This window comes from Castor canadensis, chromosome 4 (genome assembly GCF_047511655.1).
Source record: "Castor canadensis chromosome 4, mCasCan1.hap1v2, whole genome shotgun sequence".
NCBI classification, from domain to species: Eukaryota; Metazoa; Chordata; class Mammalia; order Rodentia; family Castoridae; genus Castor; species Castor canadensis.
The window spans coordinates 141,515,314-141,538,039 of NC_133389.1; the positions used below are offsets into that span (position 1 = coordinate 141,515,314).

The 22,726-nt window shown below is 37.3% G+C and overlaps 1 protein-coding gene across 5 annotated transcripts in view; it reads left to right on the top strand.

Moving 5' to 3' along the window:
• The window catches only part of LOC109678689 (inositol polyphosphate 1-phosphatase), a 35,447-nt gene that overhangs the window by 7,863 nt on the left and 4,858 nt on the right, over positions 1 to 22,726 (top strand). For 4 of the 5 annotated variants that reach the window (XM_074071277.1, XM_074071274.1, XM_074071278.1 and 1 more), the window contains 3 exons: positions 15,991 to 16,262; positions 18,444 to 18,504; positions 21,525 to 21,725. In XM_074071277.1, coding sequence (XP_073927378.1) covers positions 16,059 to 16,262; positions 18,444 to 18,504; positions 21,525 to 21,725 — 466 coding nt within the window. In that variant the 5' untranslated portion in view covers positions 15,991 to 16,058. Of the gene's footprint in view, positions 1 to 7; positions 8,973 to 15,990; positions 16,263 to 18,443; positions 18,505 to 21,524; positions 21,726 to 22,726 lie in introns of those variants that run through there. The other variant, XM_074071273.1, reaches the window with a different exon arrangement.

Here is a 22,726-nt window from a genome sequence, read left to right on the forward strand (position 1 = left end):
CGTAGCTGTCAAGTGGCCCTGGGTCTCATGGTTTGCTTTTTGAGAGATGCTGCTCAGTGTGGTAGCTCAGCTACTTGATGAGCTTGAAATAAACATACTGGGACTATGTTTAGAAAAATCTTTACCTCCTTGCTATGAATGATCTGCGTTTTGAGGGGTTTTTTTGTTTGTTTGTTTTTTGGTTTTTTGGTTTTGAGACATGCCTGGTGTGGACTGAGCATAGTGGAAAAAACATTTAAACTGGGCTTGGCGCGATCGCAAAGATGGTTAGACACAAAATGCCTGAGTTATTTAGTACACCCATGACGTATAGACAGTCATGGTGTATGTTTTGGAATGTTTTTAAAACTAGTTTTCAGATGTTGCTAAACAGAAGTTCGCCCACTGATAGTATCCACACTACAAAAGAACAGTGGATTAAGGCCGTGTGGACACACTGTTCAAGGGCACCCCATATGTTGAAAAATAATTCATCTAATTTCTAGTTTTGAAGCCAAAGTTGGTAAGAATCAGTACTGCTCAGCCTGACGATAGTCTAATGATGGAAATAATCCACTGAACCGCTATTGACTGGTGGATTAGTTTAGTGATCTCATTCTCACCTTTTAAAATGGGAAATATAAGGATAAACAGGCAATGGAAGAGCTCATTTTTTTTCCCCTATGCAGCTGTTTGTTTGCTGCCTTATTTAGAACCTACTTTATTTTTACGTTTTTGAGGATTTTTATACTACCTTTGAAGTTAATTCTTCGTCATGAAGAGGATTACCTAAAATGCATAAAGTTACTTTTCGCAAAGAATAAGCTACCTCTTTAAGTTTTAAGCTTAACCACAGTTTGCTTGGAAATTGCAGGTAGACTTAAGCCATTTTTGCGGGGGTACTGGGGTTTGAACTCAGGGCCTCACACTTACTAGGCAGGTGCTCTTACCATTTAAGCCAGTTCGCTAGCTTTTGTTTTGCCACAGGTTTTTGTCATGATAGGGTCTGAGGAACTATTTACCCAGGCCTGGCTTTGAAACGTGATCCTCCGGATCTCTGCCTCCTGAGTAGCTAGTATTATAGGCATGAGCCTCCTGCACCCTCCTAGACTCAAGCCCTTTAATGGGAAATACCTTATCACAGATTTAAATTATATCTATATTTGTGGTACTACTGAAAAGACAAAAGGTAATGTTTTACGGGACATAGGAAGCCTGTGAAGCATAAGTTATAAAGGTAATTCGTTATATAGATATTTCTTTATTTCTATTTACGATAACAATTAGAAAATGTTTTATTCTATTTAGTATTATTTAGACATTGCTTAAAAGATAATTGTGTTATATAAATTAATTAACTAAACCCAAGCAAGCATCGTTTTGTTTATAGGCGAGAATGGCACATATGAGAACTTTTTTCAGATGAGTCTTTTTATAAATGTCCTTAAAATACTTTGACTCTCTTAATGAAATTAACAGAACTCTATGTCAATATTTTTGCTTGGCTTAGAAATGAAAGACTTTACTTTCATCTCCCAAGATTAGTGTAGAGTAGTTTCCAAATTTGTCTGATTAAATAGTTTCCTGGGATAGTGGACAAGTGAGGGAGTGGAGATAATACTGATATGAAATTTCGTACTTCCTGTATCAGAATTGCTAAGGAAAAGAAGATACTTAAAATAGGCAAAAAATGATAACAAATTTTAAAAGATAAGGCAGCTATGTATGGAAAACACAGGTGGGAAATGACTGTTGTTACAGTAAATAGCTGACATAACCTATTAGGTCTGTACAGCTGGGTACCGGTGGCTCACATCTGTAACCCTAGTTACTGGGGAGGCTGAGATTGAGAGAATTGTGGTTTGATGCCAGCTGGGGGAAATAGTTCATAAGACCCTCATCTCCAAAATAACCAGAGTAAAATGGACTGGAGGTGTGGCTCAAGCAGTCTCACCAAAAAAAGTCAAAAGACATGTCTGTACATAAGATGTTCTTAAAGCTACAATTTTATTACTCTAATAATGTCACTCATTTAAGAAATTCAAAATGTTTACATCTCTTCCTAGTCAAGTTTCTGTTTGAATTTTGTAAACATATTTTTAAAATTTAGTTTCTTTTAAGTGGTATGTAATATTAATTCAAGCTCTTTCATGTTATAAAAGGATTTTATTAATGGATCTTTAGTACAGATTGCTGTGACTAGTAACTCACAGTAAAGTCTTGTGCCTTATAATTTCTTCCATCATCATGTAACAGATTTGTTACCTCCTCGGTGTTCCTGATTAAATATAGGAGGACACCCATGCCAATTGGAAAAACTTATTTGCAGCTTTGATTAAACTCACCAACTCATCCTAGAAAGAAGCTTTACTTGAATATAAAACATAGAGAATGATATGTGAAAATAAATTAATAGCATAGGTCATTAAGCATCTACTTCATTGATATTAAGTATTTCCATTTGCCATAATGGAAAGTATCAGAATTTATTTTCTTTTTCTTTCCTTCACTTGAGCAGTCTTTTTCTTTCTTTCTTCCTTTTATTAAGAAAGAGGCCATATTTAATTTTTATCAACTAAGTATGTAAAATCTCTTAAATTCATTATCCAAGTTTAAATTAATTTAAATATTTTCTAACTTTACCAGTAGATATTTAATCTTGTGTTTTCCTGTATAGTGACTAAGGTAGGCTTCCCCTCCATGCAAATGAGAGTTAAAATTAAGATCAAAGGAGTTAAATTCAAATGACCAAAGGAAATTGTTCTTTTAATATTTCTTAAAGCATCACTTAAAGTGCTATCCTAATTTTTCATTATTAGCAGCTTATTAAATGAAGATTTGATCTTCCAAATTCCAGAAAACCCTTCTAGTTAATTCCTCAGAATTTACAAGAATCAAATGTAATCCCAATTTGATTGGAGAACTGTCTGTTTTTAAAAATATGACAAGTTCCTTGCCTCATGGATAGTGCAGAATGGGGAAATTAAAAATAAGAATCAGAGCAAGAAGATAAATATTAACCAACTTCAACATTTATTTGTTTATGGTTGCAAGAAGAGCAAGAATGCAAGAGCATCTGTGTATGGAAATATGGTGACTGAAAGAGCCATTGATATCTTTTTAGTACTTTGAACTTTTCAAATAAAAGGTACTATAAATATTCTTGTATCGATTCATGTTCCCTTGAGGCAAATGTTACATTCAGAATTCTGTATTGCTCCATTTGACATTTTGTAAACATCTGTTTAAAGTAAACATTTGCTTCTACAAAGTGAAGAGCAAATAGAAAGCCAAAAGTACACTGCTAGGCCACAAAATGGGGCACAACTGTAGTCTATGACCAAAATGATACATAACATAGCATATGACTGCTACTTTCTTACAATAACCTTCAAGTAGCTGTGGTTAGGTCAACTAATTTATTTATCATTGAATAAATAATCATCATTGTCTAGAAAGCACTGTAAAGAACCTTTCAACTCTTATATTTTTAAAAGTTTTAATCTTAAAATTTGCATAATGAATAATACTTTAAAGATTAATTTTGGTGCAAGAAAATCCTTTTTAACCGTGCTTATCTCTAATGGAATGAAAATTAATAGATTTCTAGAACTCCCACTGTGTGTCACGAGAACATGGAATGTGTGGTCTGCTCTCAAGACATTGACAGCCTTGGAGTGAGAACTAGGTGCCCAAGTAATGACTTGGTGGGAGCTTTAGGCCTTCCTCATAAAGGTCATCGACCCTTCCCACACACCCAAACTATCTTATGTAAACATGCAGTCTATTAAAAACCAGTGTGATCGTTATTAAAAATCAATGTTAAGACAAATAGCCCAGTGCCTCCCTTTCAAAGTAATTTTTATATCCCTACTACAACCTCTTTTTTTTCATTCAACCAACAAATACCTATTATGCTTTTATTAGGTAGATGATAACTGTCAAACACTTTTGAAATGGCATTTCCTTGAACTTATGATTTTGTTCTGTAAAATATATATAACATCAAATTTTCCATTTTAACCACTTTCTAGTGACAATTCAGCAGCTTAAATTAAGTATTATTCACATGGTTGGACAACTATCATCACTGTTCACCTCCAGAACTGTTTGGTCATCCCAAACTAAAACACTGTGTATACTCATTAAATAGCGTCTCTTCATTACTCTCTCTCCTGACCCGGCACCATTCTACTTCCTGTCTCTATGGATGTGACTGTTCTGGGTACCTCATATACATGGAATCACATAATTGTTCTCTAGAGGCTGGCTTGTTTTATTTAGCATAATATCTCCAAGATTCATCCATGTTGTAGAATGTATCCAAATTTTAGAGCTTTTTTAAGGCTGGCATAATAGTCTCCAACCTCTTTTATATGGAAAGTAAATATAAAAAGCAGGGATTTTTTTTTAACATGTAGTTGTACAGGGGTGTTTCATTGTGACATTTGCACATGTGCTTATAATGTATCTTAATTAGATTTACCCCCTCCATCATTCTTCCTCATCCCCCTTCTCCCCTTCTTAGAACAATTTCAAGCTTTCATTGTTCAGTTTTTGTACACATAGCAAAGTACACCCACCATATTACCCCTCCTTCATCCTCTCCTTTTGCCTTCCCCTCTGGTACCTTTCCCCAGACAGGACCCATTTTATCCTCCTGTTCTTCGTCTTTTTAAGTGTATATTGATTGTTCAAGGGGGCTTTGCCTTGGTATTTCAGACATGTGTGTATCACACTTTACTCAGATTAACCCCCTCTATTATTTGCTCTTTCTCTATCGCTCTGCTTCCCTGTTATTCAACAGCTTACAATGTATTTTGTTATACTATCTTCATACACAGATGCAATGTATTTCAGTATTATTCACTCTCTATCATTCTCTTTTTCCTCTTCTGCCTGTCAGTAGTCCCCTCAGTCGACACACAATTTCAATCATATATTTATATGTATATACATATACATATATATATATATATATAGAGAGAGAGATTAATGATCATGTATGTATTTATGTATACATTTATCTTTCAGATCTTTCAGGTCTAGCTTCCACATATGAAGGAAAACTTGTACTCTTTGTCCTTCTGAGCCTAGTTTACTTAGCATAACATGATGATCTCAAGTTTCATCCATTTACCAGCCTACAACATAATTTCATTCTTTATGGCTTAGTAATATCCCATTGTGTACATATATCATATTTTCTTAATTCATTCATTTGCTGCAGGGCATCTGAGCTGTTTCCAAAGCTTGGCTATTGTGAACAGTGCTGTGGTATACATGGGTGGTTCTTTCATATCCTGGCTTATATTCCTTCAGGTGTATAACCAGGAGTGGTATTGCTGGATCATGTGGTAGATTTATTTTTAGTTTCTTAGGGACTTCCATACTTCTTTCCACAGTAGTTGCACTAATTTACATTTCCACCAACAGTGTATAAGGATTCCTTCCCCCACACAAACACCCTAGTCAACTTTTGTTGTTTGTGTTGTTGATGACAGCCACTCTGACAGGAGTGAGGTAAAATCTCAGTTTCGTTTTGATTTGCATTTCCTGTGCGGCCAAAGGTTTGGGGCATTTCTTCCTATATTTATTTGCCATTTGAGAATTTATTGGCTTTTGAGAATTGTTCAGTTTATTTGCCCATTTATTCAGTGGGTTGCCGATTCTTTGCAGGGTTAGTTTTGTTGAGCTCCAAAACCAGTGAAGTTTTGATCTAGAACAGAACATAGAAATCAATCTTGTTCATCCTTTTTGTTCTTTTCCTTTTCTCCACTTACAAAAATGAAGCGAACAAGTCCCTCCAAGTCTGAGTCTTGTAGCTGAGTAATATGCTTATCTGACAAAGGGCAAAGGAGGGCCTTAGAATCACCTGTATCATGGCCTACCAAGGGCTTTTCGACACACACCTGAGTGGTTTATCTAGACAATAAAAGGCAAGTGTTACATGAGTTGGTACTGCCAATAAATGAGAGAACTCAGGAGGAATGATAAATTGACCTAGAAATCTTCCTTAATGACCAAGAAATGTTACATCTAAAGAGAAGTATTCAAAATAGACTTGAGGATTCTGGTGAACAATGGTCAAAACTATGAATAATACTCTACTGGAAAACTTCTTTCTATGAGGCTCTTGTCTCTGTTTCTGCCCTGAGCTATGCACTAAATTCATATTTTCTATATTCACATTTTTAAAAATATTTCTTTCCTGTAAGTTAAGATAGTTACACTGATGTTACTGTTATTTTTTATGTTGTGTCTAATTTCAAGTTTCATGTGTGACACCACAGTTGTTCTAAAAAGATTTCTTAGCATTCAAAAGTTTAAGCATATAGTTGAGAGAAAAAATCCAAATGAATCAAGTTTCTATGTGGAAAATATGCCTAAGTATGGAAAACTAATAGTTTAAAAGTATTTCTAAATGGGATACATTCATAATGTTCAAATGAATTCTGGGATGCCTTTGAAATACCTCCTTTACCTATGCTAATATAGAATAGTTATTATATAAATCAATATGTGTGTTTCTTCCCCCTCCCCCTGCATTTAATTTTTGTTACAAAAGGCAATAATAGATTGCTGGAGTTATGGCTCAAAAGGTAGAGCACCTGCCTCACAAGCAAGAAGCCCTGAGTTCAAACCCCAGTACCACCAAAAGGCAATATATGTTGATTCAGCTGAATGGGCAAGGCTGTCTTTCTAGTTGCAATAATCATAGGAGCCCCTGTTCTGCTCCTAATTACCAGAAAGGGACAGACAGAGCTGATTCACTGTGGTACCGGTGTTCCCTTAATTGCTGGAGTAAAGCCAACTGAAGGATGTTTTCTCAACCCAGAGCTACTGAATCTGTCTCAAGGGAAAAGTCCCAAACTCTATATTTTTAACATGTCCCAATTAATACTTGTTCTTGCTTGCTTGGAAAACACTGCTTTAGCACAGGCTCCCATTTACAAGCTACCAGAATAACATCTGAGAACAGTGGTTCTCTTTGTGCCCAGTTGCTTTTAGCAGCATCACTGAGCAAAAATGTGGGCTAATGTGGTCCGTTGGTAAGCCCAACAGAGCTAGGGTGAGTTAGACTAGCAGCATATTAATGGTGGGTATGTCACCACTATTTGAGGATTAGGGATGATGGAGTAAGAAATGTTAAGAGTTAAATAGATGGAAGAATATATCCCATATTTAATGCCTTTTCTAACAAAATCAAATTAACTTGCTATTTTGGGCAATTTAATTAACTAAATTAATCTTGTTAAAGATAGGTCACCTCCAAATGAGATAGTATAATTTCAGGTTCAGTTCAGTTACTAGTCCTCCAGATAGAGCTATGGTTTGTTTTTACAAATGAATACACAATGTATGTAGACTTTTCTATAAACAAGTATGGGCTTGTGTACCTAACAGTAGCTGGGTAGTGATGATAAAACTCAACCACAGTAAACACTATGACAAGGGTAAATTCTTTATTTATAAAAGTAAGAGGAAATTCATAAGCCAACATTTATTGAATGCCTCTGAAGTGAGTGCTAAGAGTTATAAGAAATTATAAGAAACCACATATGTTTAAATCTCTTTCCAGATAGAACATAGCCAAGTAAACAAATGTATAGTGTGTTAAAAGAAAGAGAGAAAGAAAAGAAAGAAAGAGGAAGGGAAGGGAAAAGAACAGGGGGAGGGAAGGAGTAAGGAAGGAAGGAGGGAAGGAAAAAAAGAAGGAAGGAAGGTAGGAAGGAAGGAAGTGATGAAGGACATCACCAGCAGGTGAACTGATTCTTCTCCTTCCACACATGCATGAAACACACACACACACACACACACACACACACACACACACACATATGCTTGTATTGAATTAGACACACATACATGGGAGTATAGAATTTCTCCATGTATAGATTAACAAATTTATTCAAAGTCAACCCACTCAGGCAGATAACCATCACCTAGGTGCAGAACATTACTAGTCCTATAAGCCCCCTTCACATCACCCTGTTAGCAACCCCTCCTATTCTTCAAAGGTAGCCACCATTGTGATTTCTAACACCATAAGTTAATTTTGCCTGTTTTTGAGGTTGGAATAAATTAAATTGCACAATATATATCTTTAGAGTCTTCACTTACTTCACCTGACAATGCTTTTGTGGAAGCATCCATGTGTTGTCTTTTGTGTTATTCATTTTCTTTGCTCTATGGTATTTTATCATAGGAATATGCTAGTTTATTTCATTTCATTGATGGTTACTTGGGTTATTACAAGTATATATTATTATGAATAATGATGCTCATAAATACTCTTGAACATGTCTTTTAGTCCATATGTGCATAGATTTCTGTTAGGTATATGTGTACAAGAGAAATTGCTAGAAAATAGATTATGCTTACATTCAACAAAGTACAATGCTTTTCCAAAATGGCTATGCCAGTTTTATTCATGGTCAGCACTGCATAAGCGTTCCCATTGTTTCATCTCTTCACCCAAACTTGGAAATTTTAATCTATTTACTTATGTGGTAGTACTGGGGTTTAAAACTCAGATCTTCACACTTGCTGGCAGGTGCGCTAACACTTGAGCCAGTCTGTCAGCCTTTTTTGTGTTGGGTGTTTTTGAGATCAGGTCTCACACACTCTTTGCCTGGCTGACTTTGAACCATGACCATCCTGATCTCTGCCCTCCTGAGTAGCTAAAATTATAGGTATGAGCCACTGGTGCCTGACTGGTCTAATTAATTTTAAGTATTCCACTGGCTATATATTGGTATGAGATTTTAAGTTTGCATTTTTCTGATTACTAATAAGGAAGACTACCTTTTCATATGCTTGTTAACCATTTGGATATCCTGTTTTACACAGTACTCATTCAAGTTTCTTGCACTTGAACTAGCAAGAGGAAAGCCTGTGAACCAGGAGGAGCAGCTTGAATGAATTCATTGAATTCCTAGAGCATGACATGGTGGGAAAAGGATGGAAAGGCACAAATCAGCTACTAAGAGGTACAACTGTGAAGTGGTGACAGTACTACCACCCAGATCGAAGTAAAAATAGCATGAACAGGCAGTCCCATACTATAATACTACTGGTTTCTGAGAAATGTGCAACAAATATCTAAAAGTTGATCAAAGCTTACACTTTGGAAGAACAGCTTAGTTTCAAATTAACTAAAAGGTAGTAGTATTGCAAATTCCTGGTAATGCTGGTAGTCCACTTTCTCTCTGGCCCAGGTATTCGGGTGGGCAATTGAGCATCTCCTAGGGCTGTCTTTAGGTTGCTGCTAACAAGCTATACAACAAATGAAGCCCCACTCTTGGCTTTTTAGCCAGGACAGCCTCCAACCTTTACTCCCTGTGGCAGCCTTATAAGTATAAAACAAAGATGAGGTTGAATGCAGTCTGCTTCCCTAAAACAGCATGTGAGCGGAGTTAGAGACTTGGCCACATCTTAGCATGTGTCTACTAGGGAGACTCTTGGACAGTTTAACCTGCTTGAGAGAGATCATGATGAACACCTTTCTGTGAAACACTCAGGTACATCATGGAAGCCAGGCCTTCCCACCCACCATAGCCATAGCACAATGGCTTCAAATTGCCATTCTTCAAAAGATGAGTGAAGACTGAATTCAATATATGGTGTGTGTGTGTGTGTGTGTGTGTGTGTGTGTGTGTGTGTGTGTAGGAGGTGGAGTCAGTGTGTAATGGGCAGAAATGTGGGCTCTGTAGAAGTGTTGGATTATTTGTTGGAAGAAGAGAATGTCAACAGAGATGCTTTGACTCACTTGCCAGTCACTAGAGCATAATCTGTTTGGTTGAGAGCCCTTGTCTGAGTCCTTACTACTGTCACTGAGGACAACAAAAGGATATGGCCAGCTTCTGGTACAGCCTGCTCTTCACACAAGAGCAGACTCCCCGGGCCCTGGAACCCTCATGAAATCTCCTGACAAATACTCTTCTTAACAGAAGAATGGCTCTCACAAGTCACTCATCCTTAGCTGCTACACTGTGAATCCAGAGTTGTCTCACAGCGTTTCCACCCAGATGCCCAGAAACTGAAGCAATCGGATCTGGCCCACATAAAGGAACTTTATTCTGGGTTATTCAGAGAATCACAAGTAGTTCCCAGGCTTTTCGATTTAATGAACTAGTAAAATTTCAGAAAAAGTTTCAATGGCCCATATAAACTTGTTAACCTCTTACTTTCTCAAGTAAGGACATGCAACTATGTTTCTATGAGGTTGTATTTAATAGTCATAGCTGCCACTTGCTATCTACTATGTGCAAGACTCGGTGCTAGGAGCTTTTCCAAAGATACCTTGATTGATCTTTATTATCTTCATATTACAGATGAGGAAAGGCTCAGAGAGGCTAAATTTCCTGATGCCATACAGCTAGGTAGTAGCAGAGGAGCCCAGGTCTATTTGATTCCAAATCCCATGTCTTTCACACTATATTGTTTATTGTCTCTTAAATATGTGTAAACTATTCAGATATGATTTTTTTAATTTTCTTTTTTTCAAAGTGAGGATTGAACCCTAGCATGAACACATGCTAGGTAAGTACTCTACAACTGAGCTACACCACTAGCCCCAGATATGTTTTTAATCCTGTTGTTCTAGATAGAATGGCTAGAAATTAAAGTTAAGTGTTTTCTGTATAGAAAGGCTTGGGGTTTTTCCTGACCTAGCTCTCTCTCTCTTTTTTTTTTAATATTTATCCAGTAAGATTTGACAATTGCACAAAAGCCAGAGGGAGACTAATTCTACCTGACATTGTGACACAATAGGTTTACAGTTAGTCTGAAATGATGAGAAATGAAACTTCTTTAAGCCATTTTGCTAAAATATGGCTCAGATCATAACAAAACAAAGTGTTGCTACAAAACAAGGTTTATGAGAGGTTATTTTAGTACTCACTGCATCGCTAATGATTTGGCTGTTAGAGGAGCTCCTAGCAGGAAAGTTTGCTTCAGAAAATTAAACTTAGTGACCATACAAGTAGGGAAGACAACTCTGTCCCATTTTTACTGGGTGGCCAGAAAACAAAAGACAAAGGGATGGATTGTGTTTGCATTTCTGAGATCACCAAGGTCTCTCTTGCAGGAGAGATGTTAGGGGCTGGATGTGTTTCTCTGACATTCAGACATTGAAGCCCCCAGTATTTCAGAATATGACTGTACAGTCAGCTGCCTATATTCACAAGTCCTACAGTTGGTTGAACTAAGCAACTGTGGATGGAAAATTCTTGAAAAAATATTGTCCCTATATTGGACAACTTTTTTACTGTCACCATTTCCCAAGCAATATTTTATAACAACAATTTATATAACATATATACTGAGTTAGGAATTATAAGTAATACAGAGATGATTTAAAATCTACAGGAGGATGTGCATAAATTACATGCAAATACTACACCATTTTATGTGAGAGCATTCACATATTTTGAGGATCCTGGAACCAATCTCCCAAGGATTCCAAGAAATGACTATCTGGAGAAAGGACCCTTAAAGGTCACATGAGGTCATATGGTGGGTCCTTTTCCAGCCTGATTGGGGTCCTTATAAAAAGCAGAGACACCAGAAATTCATGCCCATGGAGGAAAGGCCAAGTGAGCACACAGTGAGAAGGGGCTGCCAGCCTCTAGAATGGTAACAAGATAAATTTCTGTTCTTTAGGCCACCAGTCTTAAATCACAACCTAATACAAGAAGGTATTAGGCATGAGTAGAGCTTCTCTTCAGCCCCCCAGCTGATACCATGAGGCTGGCTAAGAGAGACATCAGTGAATACTCGTGTACCCCATCTCAGTTGCTGAGAGACCCTCACTGGTTCTGCCCTATTGTTCTGTGACTGCCACTGGCTGTGAGCTCTGTAGCAAGTGCATTGGTAGTGGGTTCACCTTTTAGGATGTGGCTGTGAACTTCACCCTGGAGGAATGAGTTTTGTTGGATCCTTCCCAGAAGAATCTCAACAGAGATGTGATGCTGGAAGCTTTTAAGAAGCTGTCCCCTAAATAAAATGAGAACATAAGAATGTGGAAAACAAGTACAAAACACTAGAGAGAAATCCTAGAAGTCATGTGATAGAATCTATGATTATAAAGAAAGTAGCCAATGTGAGGAAGCTTCAGCCAGATTCCAGATCATATTGTGAAGAAGAAAACTCATGGAATAAAACCTGGTCAACCTGGTGTGTGCACAGCAGTGGCCACTGGTCATTCATTCTTTAAGAAGCACATTCCATCTGATCACATTTGATTCTATGAATCAAAGGAAATGGATAGAAACACCATGAATGTAAAAAATGTGAAAAAGTCTTGACTTAGTCCCCTTCAAAAGCATGAAAGAGAGCACACTGGAGAGCAATCCTCTGAATGTAAGCAATCTGGGAAAACGTTCAGGAGTTCCAGGTCCATTCAGTTATGTGAAAAAACTCACACTGGAGAGAAACCCTATGAAGGTGAACAACGTGGAAAAATGTTCACTTATCCCAACAGTATTCGAAGGCACAGGGTACTGCCCAGTGGAGACTGGCCTTACGAATGTAAAGCATGTGGGAAGGGCTTTCTTCATCCCTATTGCCTTTGAAATTATGAAGCACCTCATACTGAAGAGAAACCTGGTGAATGCGAACAATATGATTCATCATCTTTAAATACTTAGAATCCATTCAAAATCACACAGCTCCCACTGGAGAGGACCTTGGGAAGGAAGGAGGAAAGCCCTCAGTTCTAGTTACTTTTGAAATCATGTGAGAATACATATGAGAGAGAAGACCAAGTGCCAGCTAGTTCTGAAATGAGGGCTGTAAGTGTGAAAGATGAATAACAGATGTGTAAATTGGCTCTTAAAATCATCTGAAAGATAGTTTCCATGTAGAGTTGAAAAAATTCTGTATTGGAGTCTTGATCTTCCTATAGATTATCTTAAGTATTCTATTGAGTGAGTATAGATGGAGAAAGATAAGGAAGCAGCATACAGAAAACCAGTTTGATGCTTTGATTTACTTAGAGGAAATGGTCTGCTTAGTCAAAAATAGTAGGCCATCTGTGCAAATTAATTAGAAAGTTATTGGAATTTGTTTGATTTTTTTTTTTTTTTTGAGACACGGTCTTGCTCACTGTTGTCCAGGTTGGCTTTAAACTCCGGGGCTCAAGTGGTTCTCCTGCCCCAGCCTTTGAAGTAGCTGGGAATACAGGCATATGCCAGCTATTTCAGTAAAAAGTCTTATATGTAGGCTGTGGAAAACTTTTTTTAAAAATTTTTTTAGAGAGAACTGGGGTGCTAGAGAGAGGGAAATAGCTGGAAAAGTGTGGGTTGGTCAGCATGTTTGGAGAAAGTGTAGTCTTAACTGAAACTGCCCAGTTCTACCTGGAGTTTGACAGAATACAACGATCCCTCCAGTCAGAGCAGAGTAATTAAACTTGAACTTTGGGATGACTTTGGTACTGAAAAACCCAATTACCAGGTTACGAATTTCTATAATCTGTACACCTGCTAATTACAGGGCTGTGGCTCACAGCTGAAAGGTCTTCACTATTGGTTGAGTTGCTGTGCTCGCCAAGCAGCACCTGCTCAGGTGGGGAGAATAATCATTACTGAGGAAGTAAAGGTCAAATCTGAAGAGGAGGAACTCCAGATTCCTGACGGTAGCCGTAAAGAAACTTATCAGGGGTTATTCAAGAGTGTGGCTGGTACAGTGTTTCTTTTCAGAAATATTAATTGATTTATAGACGATACTGATATTGTTTATCTTGGAAGCTTTCAAAAGTGGACTCCTTAACATCTTCATGCTGCTTTTAAGATAAAAAGCTATTTAGATACTGTTGGTTCCCTGATCCTTTTCCCTTTGCTGATAATGACTGCAGAACATTTACTAAGAATCAAAATTGTGTTTACTGAATTAGTTGTCTGGAGGTGCATGTGTTATGGTGGGGATATGTACTGTTCTGTGTATTTATAAATTATAATCTGTAGCAAGTATATGTCATATATGCCATAAATGCCTTGTAAGTCAAAGTACTATAAGCCTTACTAATGCAACTTTTATTTATTTTTGATAATACTGAGGTTTGAACTCAGTACTCACTTGCTAGGCAGGCACTCTACCACTTGAGCCACTTCACCAACCCTGCAATTGTTTTTTGTAATGTATAGGTTCAAGACAAACTAAAGCAAATCTTTCAACATTTAATTCTTGAAAGAAAAGGTATTTGTGTAAGCAGGTGTTATTGTTTAAATTTTAACTATGGCTCTACCACCTGAAAGTCTTTTTATTATAAACATAAATATTTTGTTTGGACACTTGCCTTGAGTTAAGAATTCTTGTAAGTTAGTACTTAATTGCCCTCAGACATTTTAAAATGTCATTTTTACTATAAAAGTACTATATATTTACTGTAGAATATCTGGAAATTATAGGAAAGCCTAATTAAGCCACCCACAATTCCACTACTCAGTGATAACTACCATGAAAACATCTTTCTCTCACTCTCTCTGTATAAACACAAATTGTTATAATAGCATACTGTTATACTATATATGTCATTTTTCCACTTAATATTATAGGATTCATGTATTTCCAAATTGTGTTCTTCAAAAAATGAGTTTCCTGACCAGTTTTCTTACATTTTACCAATGTTTAAGAGCCTTTTCAAGTTTTTGCTACTACAAATAATTTTAATCCACCTTAAGCAGAAATAGTTTAACTCAACGCTGATCTCCTTAAAATAAGTTAAGGAAGGACTTGAATTACTGAAGAAAAGACAGTGTGGCATGTGTAGGGATCTTGATACACCTTTATCCTCCAGAAACCTGTATTTGCTGGTTCCCTAGCAGAGTGTCAGCAGCTGTTCCCCATGCTGCCTCCAAGGATGAATGTTCACAGTGAAAGAGGGTGTCTCATCGTTCTTTTCATTTTCCTTTTGTTACTCTTGAGGTTGGACATATTTTCTCTGGGTGGTTGACCCATAATCTTAAGGAGAATGTATTTTTTTTTAAGCAAACTTAAGATGAACCAGCTGTGACAATTCATCATTGACCCTGTTGCATGAGCATCTTCTACTTATACTAATTCTTGACCTCCTAAAGTCTATTCAGGAAACTTCTAATGAAGGAAACTGTCCAATATGATAATAAGGAGCCTGAGCATCTGGATGACCGATTCTGAGCTCTACCAGTTAGTCTTATGAAACCCTGAAGAAGTTACTTAACCTCCCGAAGCTTCGCTTTCTCTAACTGTAAAACAGGACAGATAATCCTTACAGGAGTTCTCACAATAATGACATAGGAGTTAGTCAAGCTTTCAGTCAGAGGCAGCTGCTATTAAAACAGAGAAGTGTTTCTGTCCTAATTGCAAGGTAGGCCCAATAGATATGGCAAGGCATGACATATCACACTCTTAGAAGGCAGAACTTTTTAAGTGCCAACAAATAGCATGTTTCACTTCATATTATTATTTAACTTTTCTTGGTAGAGGAGCCCAAATTAGTGGGCTTTTTTAATTTATTTTTTTAGTGGTGTGTGGGGATGTTGGCTGGAAATGGCTTGTGCTGCTAGGACAAAAGCAGCCTCTGAGCCTTGCAGGATTGAGTGCTTGCTACCTTGCTACTTAGTACTTAAGAAAGTTGTCCTGGTACTGATAGCATAGATCTTCCCACAGGGTTGAAGAGAGAGCTCTGCTTAAGCCCCTGCTGCTATGCCTATGTGATCATTCTAAAGTCATTGCAAAAATCTGGCTTTCCTTTAACACTGTGCTGTGGATACTGTAAATACAACGTTGATTCTTATTTCAAGATTTTTCTTTCCCTGGTAGTTCAGTTCTTTGGATTTTTAAAAAGTGCAATTATTGTTTTTTGGTTTTTTTTTTTTTTTTTCCAGGCTTCTTCTAAAAGTAAGTCTCAGATCAGCCAGCCAGGCTGGCTGACCAGGTGGACTGCCAGATGGGCTGTTAGCAGTGCGAGAGGCACCCTGACATCATGCTCTGAACTACTTTCTCTTTCACATTCTTGTACTTTTCCAGCTGAAGGCCTGGCAAGTGGGTGCCAGTGTGACCAGCAATTGCTGCTGACAGACAAGAGAGGGTCAGCAATGTCAGAGGTCCTGCGGGAGCTGCTCCGAGTGTCTGAGAAAGCTGCCAACATCGCCCGGGCATGCAGACAGCAGGAAGCGCTCTTCCAGCTGCTCATCGAGGAAAAGAAAGGAGGAGAAAAGAACAAGAAGTTTGCAGTTGACTTCAAGACCCTGGCCGATGTACTGGTACAGGAAGTTATAAAACAGAATATGGAGAGCAAGGTAAGAAAGGTCACAGCCAGGGCAACTGAAGTATTTGCCTCTGTGGCTTCTTTCCTCCATAGAATAGCACATCTTTTAGTTCCCTGCAAGTACTAGAGCCTTGCAGTCAAGTTAACACCTGGGGGGTTCCCCCTCACTCTGATTATAATATTAATAAGATGTTTATTACAGAAAATCTTTAAAGTATAGAAAAGTAAACAAGAAAATAAGAATTACAATTCTAACACCTAGAGGTAAACATTGTGTATAAAATTTTTCATGTATTGATGAATTTCTTCTGGATAAATTATATGTTGTTCTCTGAACACAAGCAAAATTAAGAATCTTCTTGATCCTACCACTTGAGAAAAATACACCTATGTTTTGCTAAATGTTGTGAGAATGTTAACTTCCGTGTGTGTGTGTGTGTGTGTGTGTGTGCAATCTGTAGCATTTATTTCAACAGAAACAAGAACACACTGTTTGGCGGCCTTTTTTACCTTGGTATGTTTCCTTGATAGAGTGAGTTTCAACCTTTGACCTTAATCTTTTGTCTAATTTTGCCTTGGTTATGGGCTTGTAATTGAACAAATTATCCCTTTATTCCTCTAGAAAAACATGTCATAACTGAAAATGGCTGATTCTAAGTATCTTGAGTTGACTAGAGCAAGAAACAGTATCCATAAGTGATAGTAATAATTGTAAACATTTATAAATGCTTACCATGTGCCAGGCACTGTCCTAAGGGTCTTAAAAATATTAAGTTATTTATCTAACAATTTATGAGGTAAGAGCTATTATTCCAATATAATAGATGAAAAAGGTATGGCACAGATAGCTTAAGAGACTTGCCTAAAGATGCACAGCAAATAAATGGCAGGATAGGTTTTGAACATAGGCATACTAGCTCAAGTCTGGTTTCTTTATAATTCTGTAATTCCCTTTTAAATGATAAAGTAATTTTTTTTTTACTTTTGGGAGAATCAAACTTTATGACAGAACATGTAAAATACTGGAATATTTTATGAGATTTTTTTTTAAATTTGGGGAAATATTTAGAACATTTAAGTGAAATCTTGACTATAGATGGGAGAAGGGAATAAATGACCTCATGAAATTTCTCATGCCTTATAACAACTAAATACACTAAATAAAGCAAGTTTGTTTCTGCTTATTACTGATGGAGATAACTGAGTCTGAAGGGTGCTTAGGCAACTTGTTTAGATATGTATCAATGTTAATTTTTATGGGCTAATATTTGCTTCAAAGCATACTCTCAGGCAATTGTTCATTCATGAAAGTAAATCCCAGAATATATGAACAAATAAATACCTCCATTTAGGTCATACAAAACATTTTTATTTAATGACCCCTATGCCATGTAATCCCAGAAATAGCTCTTTAAGCCAGTTGGGGAAGCTGCACTTCTGCCATTGATGAATGGACTACTTGCAGCCCTTGTTGGTTTGTACTGTCTTGTAAAAGAGAAAAAAAAAAAAGTGGTTGTGGCATTATTAAAACTTTTGGCCACCTACAGATAACTGAGTTCAAGTATTTGAAGCACTTCCTTGCTTTTGTTCCCTGGGACCATCATATTATAATTTGGTACATATTTTGAGAAAAATTATCCTTGCCCCTGAGGGTCAGAAGCAAAATGAATCTGAAAGACTCCATATCACATAGAGATAAGACTCTCATCTGGCTCCATTTATTCACTCTTTATTGGAGCATAAATCATTTGCCAATAAAATATTTTTTTCTATATCATCTTCCTGACTTGAAAGCTAATAGTACTTCTAACAGGTGCAGAACCACCTGCACCTGTTATTTACCTGAAAATAAAAACAAGATCTACTGTTATCTTCTCATCTCTGTTTAGTCTCAGGCCATAAATCTAGGTATTTAATATTTACTTGAATAAGCTACTGTGATGCTGTTTAAGAGCAATGGTTAAAACCTCTCTACCATGGTTCTACCATGATTTAAACTTTCTAGAGGGGCAAAGGAACAGGAAAACACTAAGCACTGAATCAAGCTGACTTTATTTTTTTTCATACTTGAGTTGGTTTCTAGAATTGGAAATTTCTGAATTTCAGATCTAATTGTGCTACTTAATTGAAATATAAAATGTCAATCTGTTCAAAATTGAAAATGTGGGTTTTGTTGTTGTTTTTGTTTTTTGTCATACTCTGAATCATTCAGTTTCCAGGCTTGGGAAAAAAAATTTTTGGAGAAGAATCCAATGAGTTTACTAATGATTTGGGTAAGTATGAGAATCTTAACGTGTCTTTGTAACATAATTATCATATGGTATTCTAATCTCCAACTTCATGAAAAAAAAACAATGTTTGGAAGCCTTTCAGTGTAAACAACATAATATATGTGAATGCTGAGCTTCATTCAGGCTTTACCTCAGAATATCATGCCATTTAAGTTAGAAGAAGGAAAGGAAAGGGGGAGAGGGAGAGAGAATCAGCCTCTTGGAATAAGTTAGCAAGTCCACACATTACTTTAAATAGAAATCTAGCATTTTAATAGTTTATGACAGACCATTTGGGAAAACTGCATGACCTTTTGGGCATGTAATGGAGGTTATTGATGCCTCCAAAAGATGCACATCTACACAGTTGTGTATTTTCAGGTCCTAGATGTTAATACCTTTATGGATCCCTGGGGGACTGCATGGCCGGTGGCTAGGAAAGTAGAAGAGGACCTGGTGCTGAAATGTTGCATGATCTTGAGCCAATCACCTCATTTCTCAGGGTCTCAGAACCTTTGTATAAGGTTCTTGGACTAATGAAAGGTTTCATTTAGTACCAGGTTTTTTGTTTATTTTTTTGTTTGTTTGATGTGGGGTCTTGCTGTGTTGCCAGGCTAGTCTTGATCTCTTGGGCTCAAGTTATCCTCCTACCTCAGCCTCCAGAGTTGGGACTACAGGCATGGACACCCATCTAGCACAAAGTTTTTAGTCTTACTTGGTTTCCTGTGGACAGATTATTCATTGGATCTCCATGATCTCTAGTATTATAGGGGAACATCACAATCTGACTTTTTTTGTTTGCCTAATGGTAGAAGACTTACAATAGTGAATCTTAAACACTGATCATGTGACAAAGTTCACATTTACCAAGAAAATCCCCACAAATTTCTGGATAAACTCTGAAAATATTTTAGCCTCTTTCACAGGCTATGTATTGTCATATGCACTTAGTTCTATGACACTCAGTAGGAAGAAAGAGAAATCTCAAACTTCTGAAGCTGAAGATGGGGTGTATATGATTGAAGTACTTCATGTGCATATATGAAAATAGAATAATGAAACCCACTTGAAATTGTTTACAAAAGAGGGAATAAGAGAGTAATGGGGTGACTTTGACCAAAGTACACTATATGTGTGTATAAAAATATCGTAATGAAACGCTTTTGTATAATATGCCAATAAAAAAGAGAAATTAAAAAACTTCTGAAGGTTAAAAATAATTCCTGTGATTAACTCACAAGAAATCCTCTTTTAAAATCCTACAGTTGACTACTTCATTAGTAGTTATTTTAATACTTCATTTATCCCTAACTATAGGGGCAAAAAGCATTCCACATTCAGTGTCCTATTGTTGAAAGGGTAGAAAAACAAGGAGAGGGAAGAGAAGAAGCTGTGGTTGGTGATGTAGGCAGGTCCAGATCACGAGCAGGAGTTTGATTTCCCTCTCATGTGAATGATCCTATGACTTCCAGCAGTTCCAGAGTAGTGCTCAGTGTGTGACAGTTACTACTATTATGATTCCCCAACTTTAACAATCTAGTTTAATTCAAATTTAACTTGAGTAAATTTAAATGACTGTTTCTTACGGGTTCAGAATCATTATTGTGGACTGGGATGTACCTCAGTGGTAGAACACTTGCCTGGCATGGTTGGGCCCTGGGTTTGATCCCCAGCTCCACAAACACATACACTAGGGTCTTATTGTAAGAGATTCATACTGTGCTTCCCAAACTTTACTGACCCAGACCCTCACCTCGGGATCTTGTCGCAGTTCAGTGGGTCTGTGTGGGGCCTGAGATTCTGATGAGCTTCCAGGTGATGTATCTACACCTGGTTCCAAGACCTGATGTCTTGGAACTGACAGGGTGGCTAGGAACATGTGTCTAAACACTTAAAAATCCCTGAAGTTCCATGTTCCCTTCACTTTCAAAGAGGTTTTTCCATCTATTACTGTCACTTATTATTACTAATTTCCCAGCCATTTCTGTCTGGAGGCTGGAAACCAGATTAACCAGGCATCTAAGATGCATGTTTAAAGTGACAGAAAGGCACCTGGACTTGATAACTGGCTTTGTTTGGAGAAGCAGTGTGACGACTTTCTATGTGCATCATTTTGAATCACATTGTTTTACTACATTTAAAGATTAGTATACTTCATCTTCTGTTTATGTTCAGAAATAGTTAAAAGCAGTATCGTAGTTGGAAGTAGAAGCACTCTGGCATGCTGATAAAAATTCCTGTTTTCAATAACATTCAGACATGAACAGGGTGACTCATGTATATTAAAGTCAAAAAAGCAAAAACAAAAATTATTAGAGATTTGGGGATTGTTTTAACTCATATATGGGCCCCCTGAAACTGAACACAAAATTATATAAAAATTGATATAGCAGGGAGCAGTTCTTTTGATTCCTGGAACCCACCTCTGTGTTGTTTGGTTTTGTTTTTCATTTTTTGGCAGTACTGGGGTTTGAACTCAGGGCTTTGCCCTTGCAAAGCAGGTACTCTTCTGCTTAAGCCATGCCTCTAACCCTTTTTGCTCTGGTTATTTTGAAGATAGGGTCTTGCTTTCTTGCCCAGGCTGGCCTGGACTATGATCCTCTTATTTTATACTTCCAGCCATAGCTGGGATACCAGGGTTTTGCACCACAGCACCCAGCCATTGGTTGAGATGGGGGGGGGGGGTCTCTCAAATGTTTTTCCCAGACTAGGCTGGAACCACCATCCTTTGGATCTCAGCCTCGTAGGCAGCTAAGATTACAGGTGTGAGCCACTGACACTCTCTCTACTGATATTAAAGGCACGAGGCCACCCAGGATCTGCAACTTTGTGAAGCTGCTCAGGTGATTCTGGCAGTCAGCCAGGTTTAGGAACTGCTGGTCTGGGTGTATTGCCCTCACCTAATCTAAGTTCACAGCCTTTGTGGCTTCCTCCTCCCTTTTCTCTCCCCCTACCTAACTCCTCTGTTGTTCTTTCTCCACTGCAACTCTTGAAATGCAGTGATTTTAATGTCTTTATTCTAGGGGAAAAGATTACCATGGAACTGTGTCCAACAGAGGAAGAAACAGCAGAGCTTCTTAGCAAAGTCCTTAGTGGCAACAAGTTGGCATCTAAAGCTTTAGCCAAGGTTGTTCATCAGGATATTGCCTTTACTGACCCATCTCTGGATTCCATAGAGATCAACATTCCACAGGACATTTTGGGAATTTGGGTGGATCCCATAGGTAAGTATAAGAAGGTGTGTTTGCTGTTTACTTTTATTTGTTCTTGTTCATAATCCATTTTTATGGGGGTGGGGGCTTTGAAAACTAAAAATGATTGAGAGTATGGAGGTATAGATAGTAACACAGCCTGAAGTCAGCCTAGGCAAAAGCAGAAAGACTCTGTCTGGAAAAGAAGTAAAAATAAAAGGACTGAGGATTGTGGCTAAAGTGATAAGTGCTTGCTTTACAAGTACAACTCTGAGTTCAATTCCCAGTACCTCAAAAAAAAAAAGGAATGAGGTATATCCTGATATGTTGTGAGCTATGTTTATATATATGTAGATATGTATATGTTATAGCTATGTGCATATATACATTTGTACACATATCTATAACAGGTAAATGTATACACACACAAGCATACAGTAATATGAACTAGCTCATCTTTAAAAGATGTCAGGGACAGACTGGTAAATAAATGAGAACACGAAATGATAACAGTTAGGTCCAATTGAAAATACTGCTACTTGAAGAGCACTCAGCTCCAACGGATTGTTGCCATATGGGAGTACAGACCATATCTTCAGACTTTTAAAAAAAAGAAACCAAAGTCCAAGTTTTAAAGTTATAACTCTCAATTTTAACCAGTGGCTTGTTAAACAAGCCAACAACAAAAACATGGTACAGGTCAAGGAAAACACAGCTGAATGTCTCAGGAGCAGTCAGTTTCTGAGCCTGTCTAAAACTTACCATTTTTTTTTGTTTTTATTATACTAGAACCATAAACTACAACTCATTATTTTTAAAATGTAGCCCTTATCCTCAATGATGCTATTAATCCAAAGTCCTGGGTATTAATTTTTATGAAGTTTCTATCTCCTTTTTCATTTTTTCCCCACTTCTGTGGCATATTCCACTCAACACAACTGGACCATTCATTATGCTGATGAGGAAAACTCCCCGACCCTCTCCCTTTCTATAAACACATTAACACAATGTTACAAAAATGCCTTTAATCATCA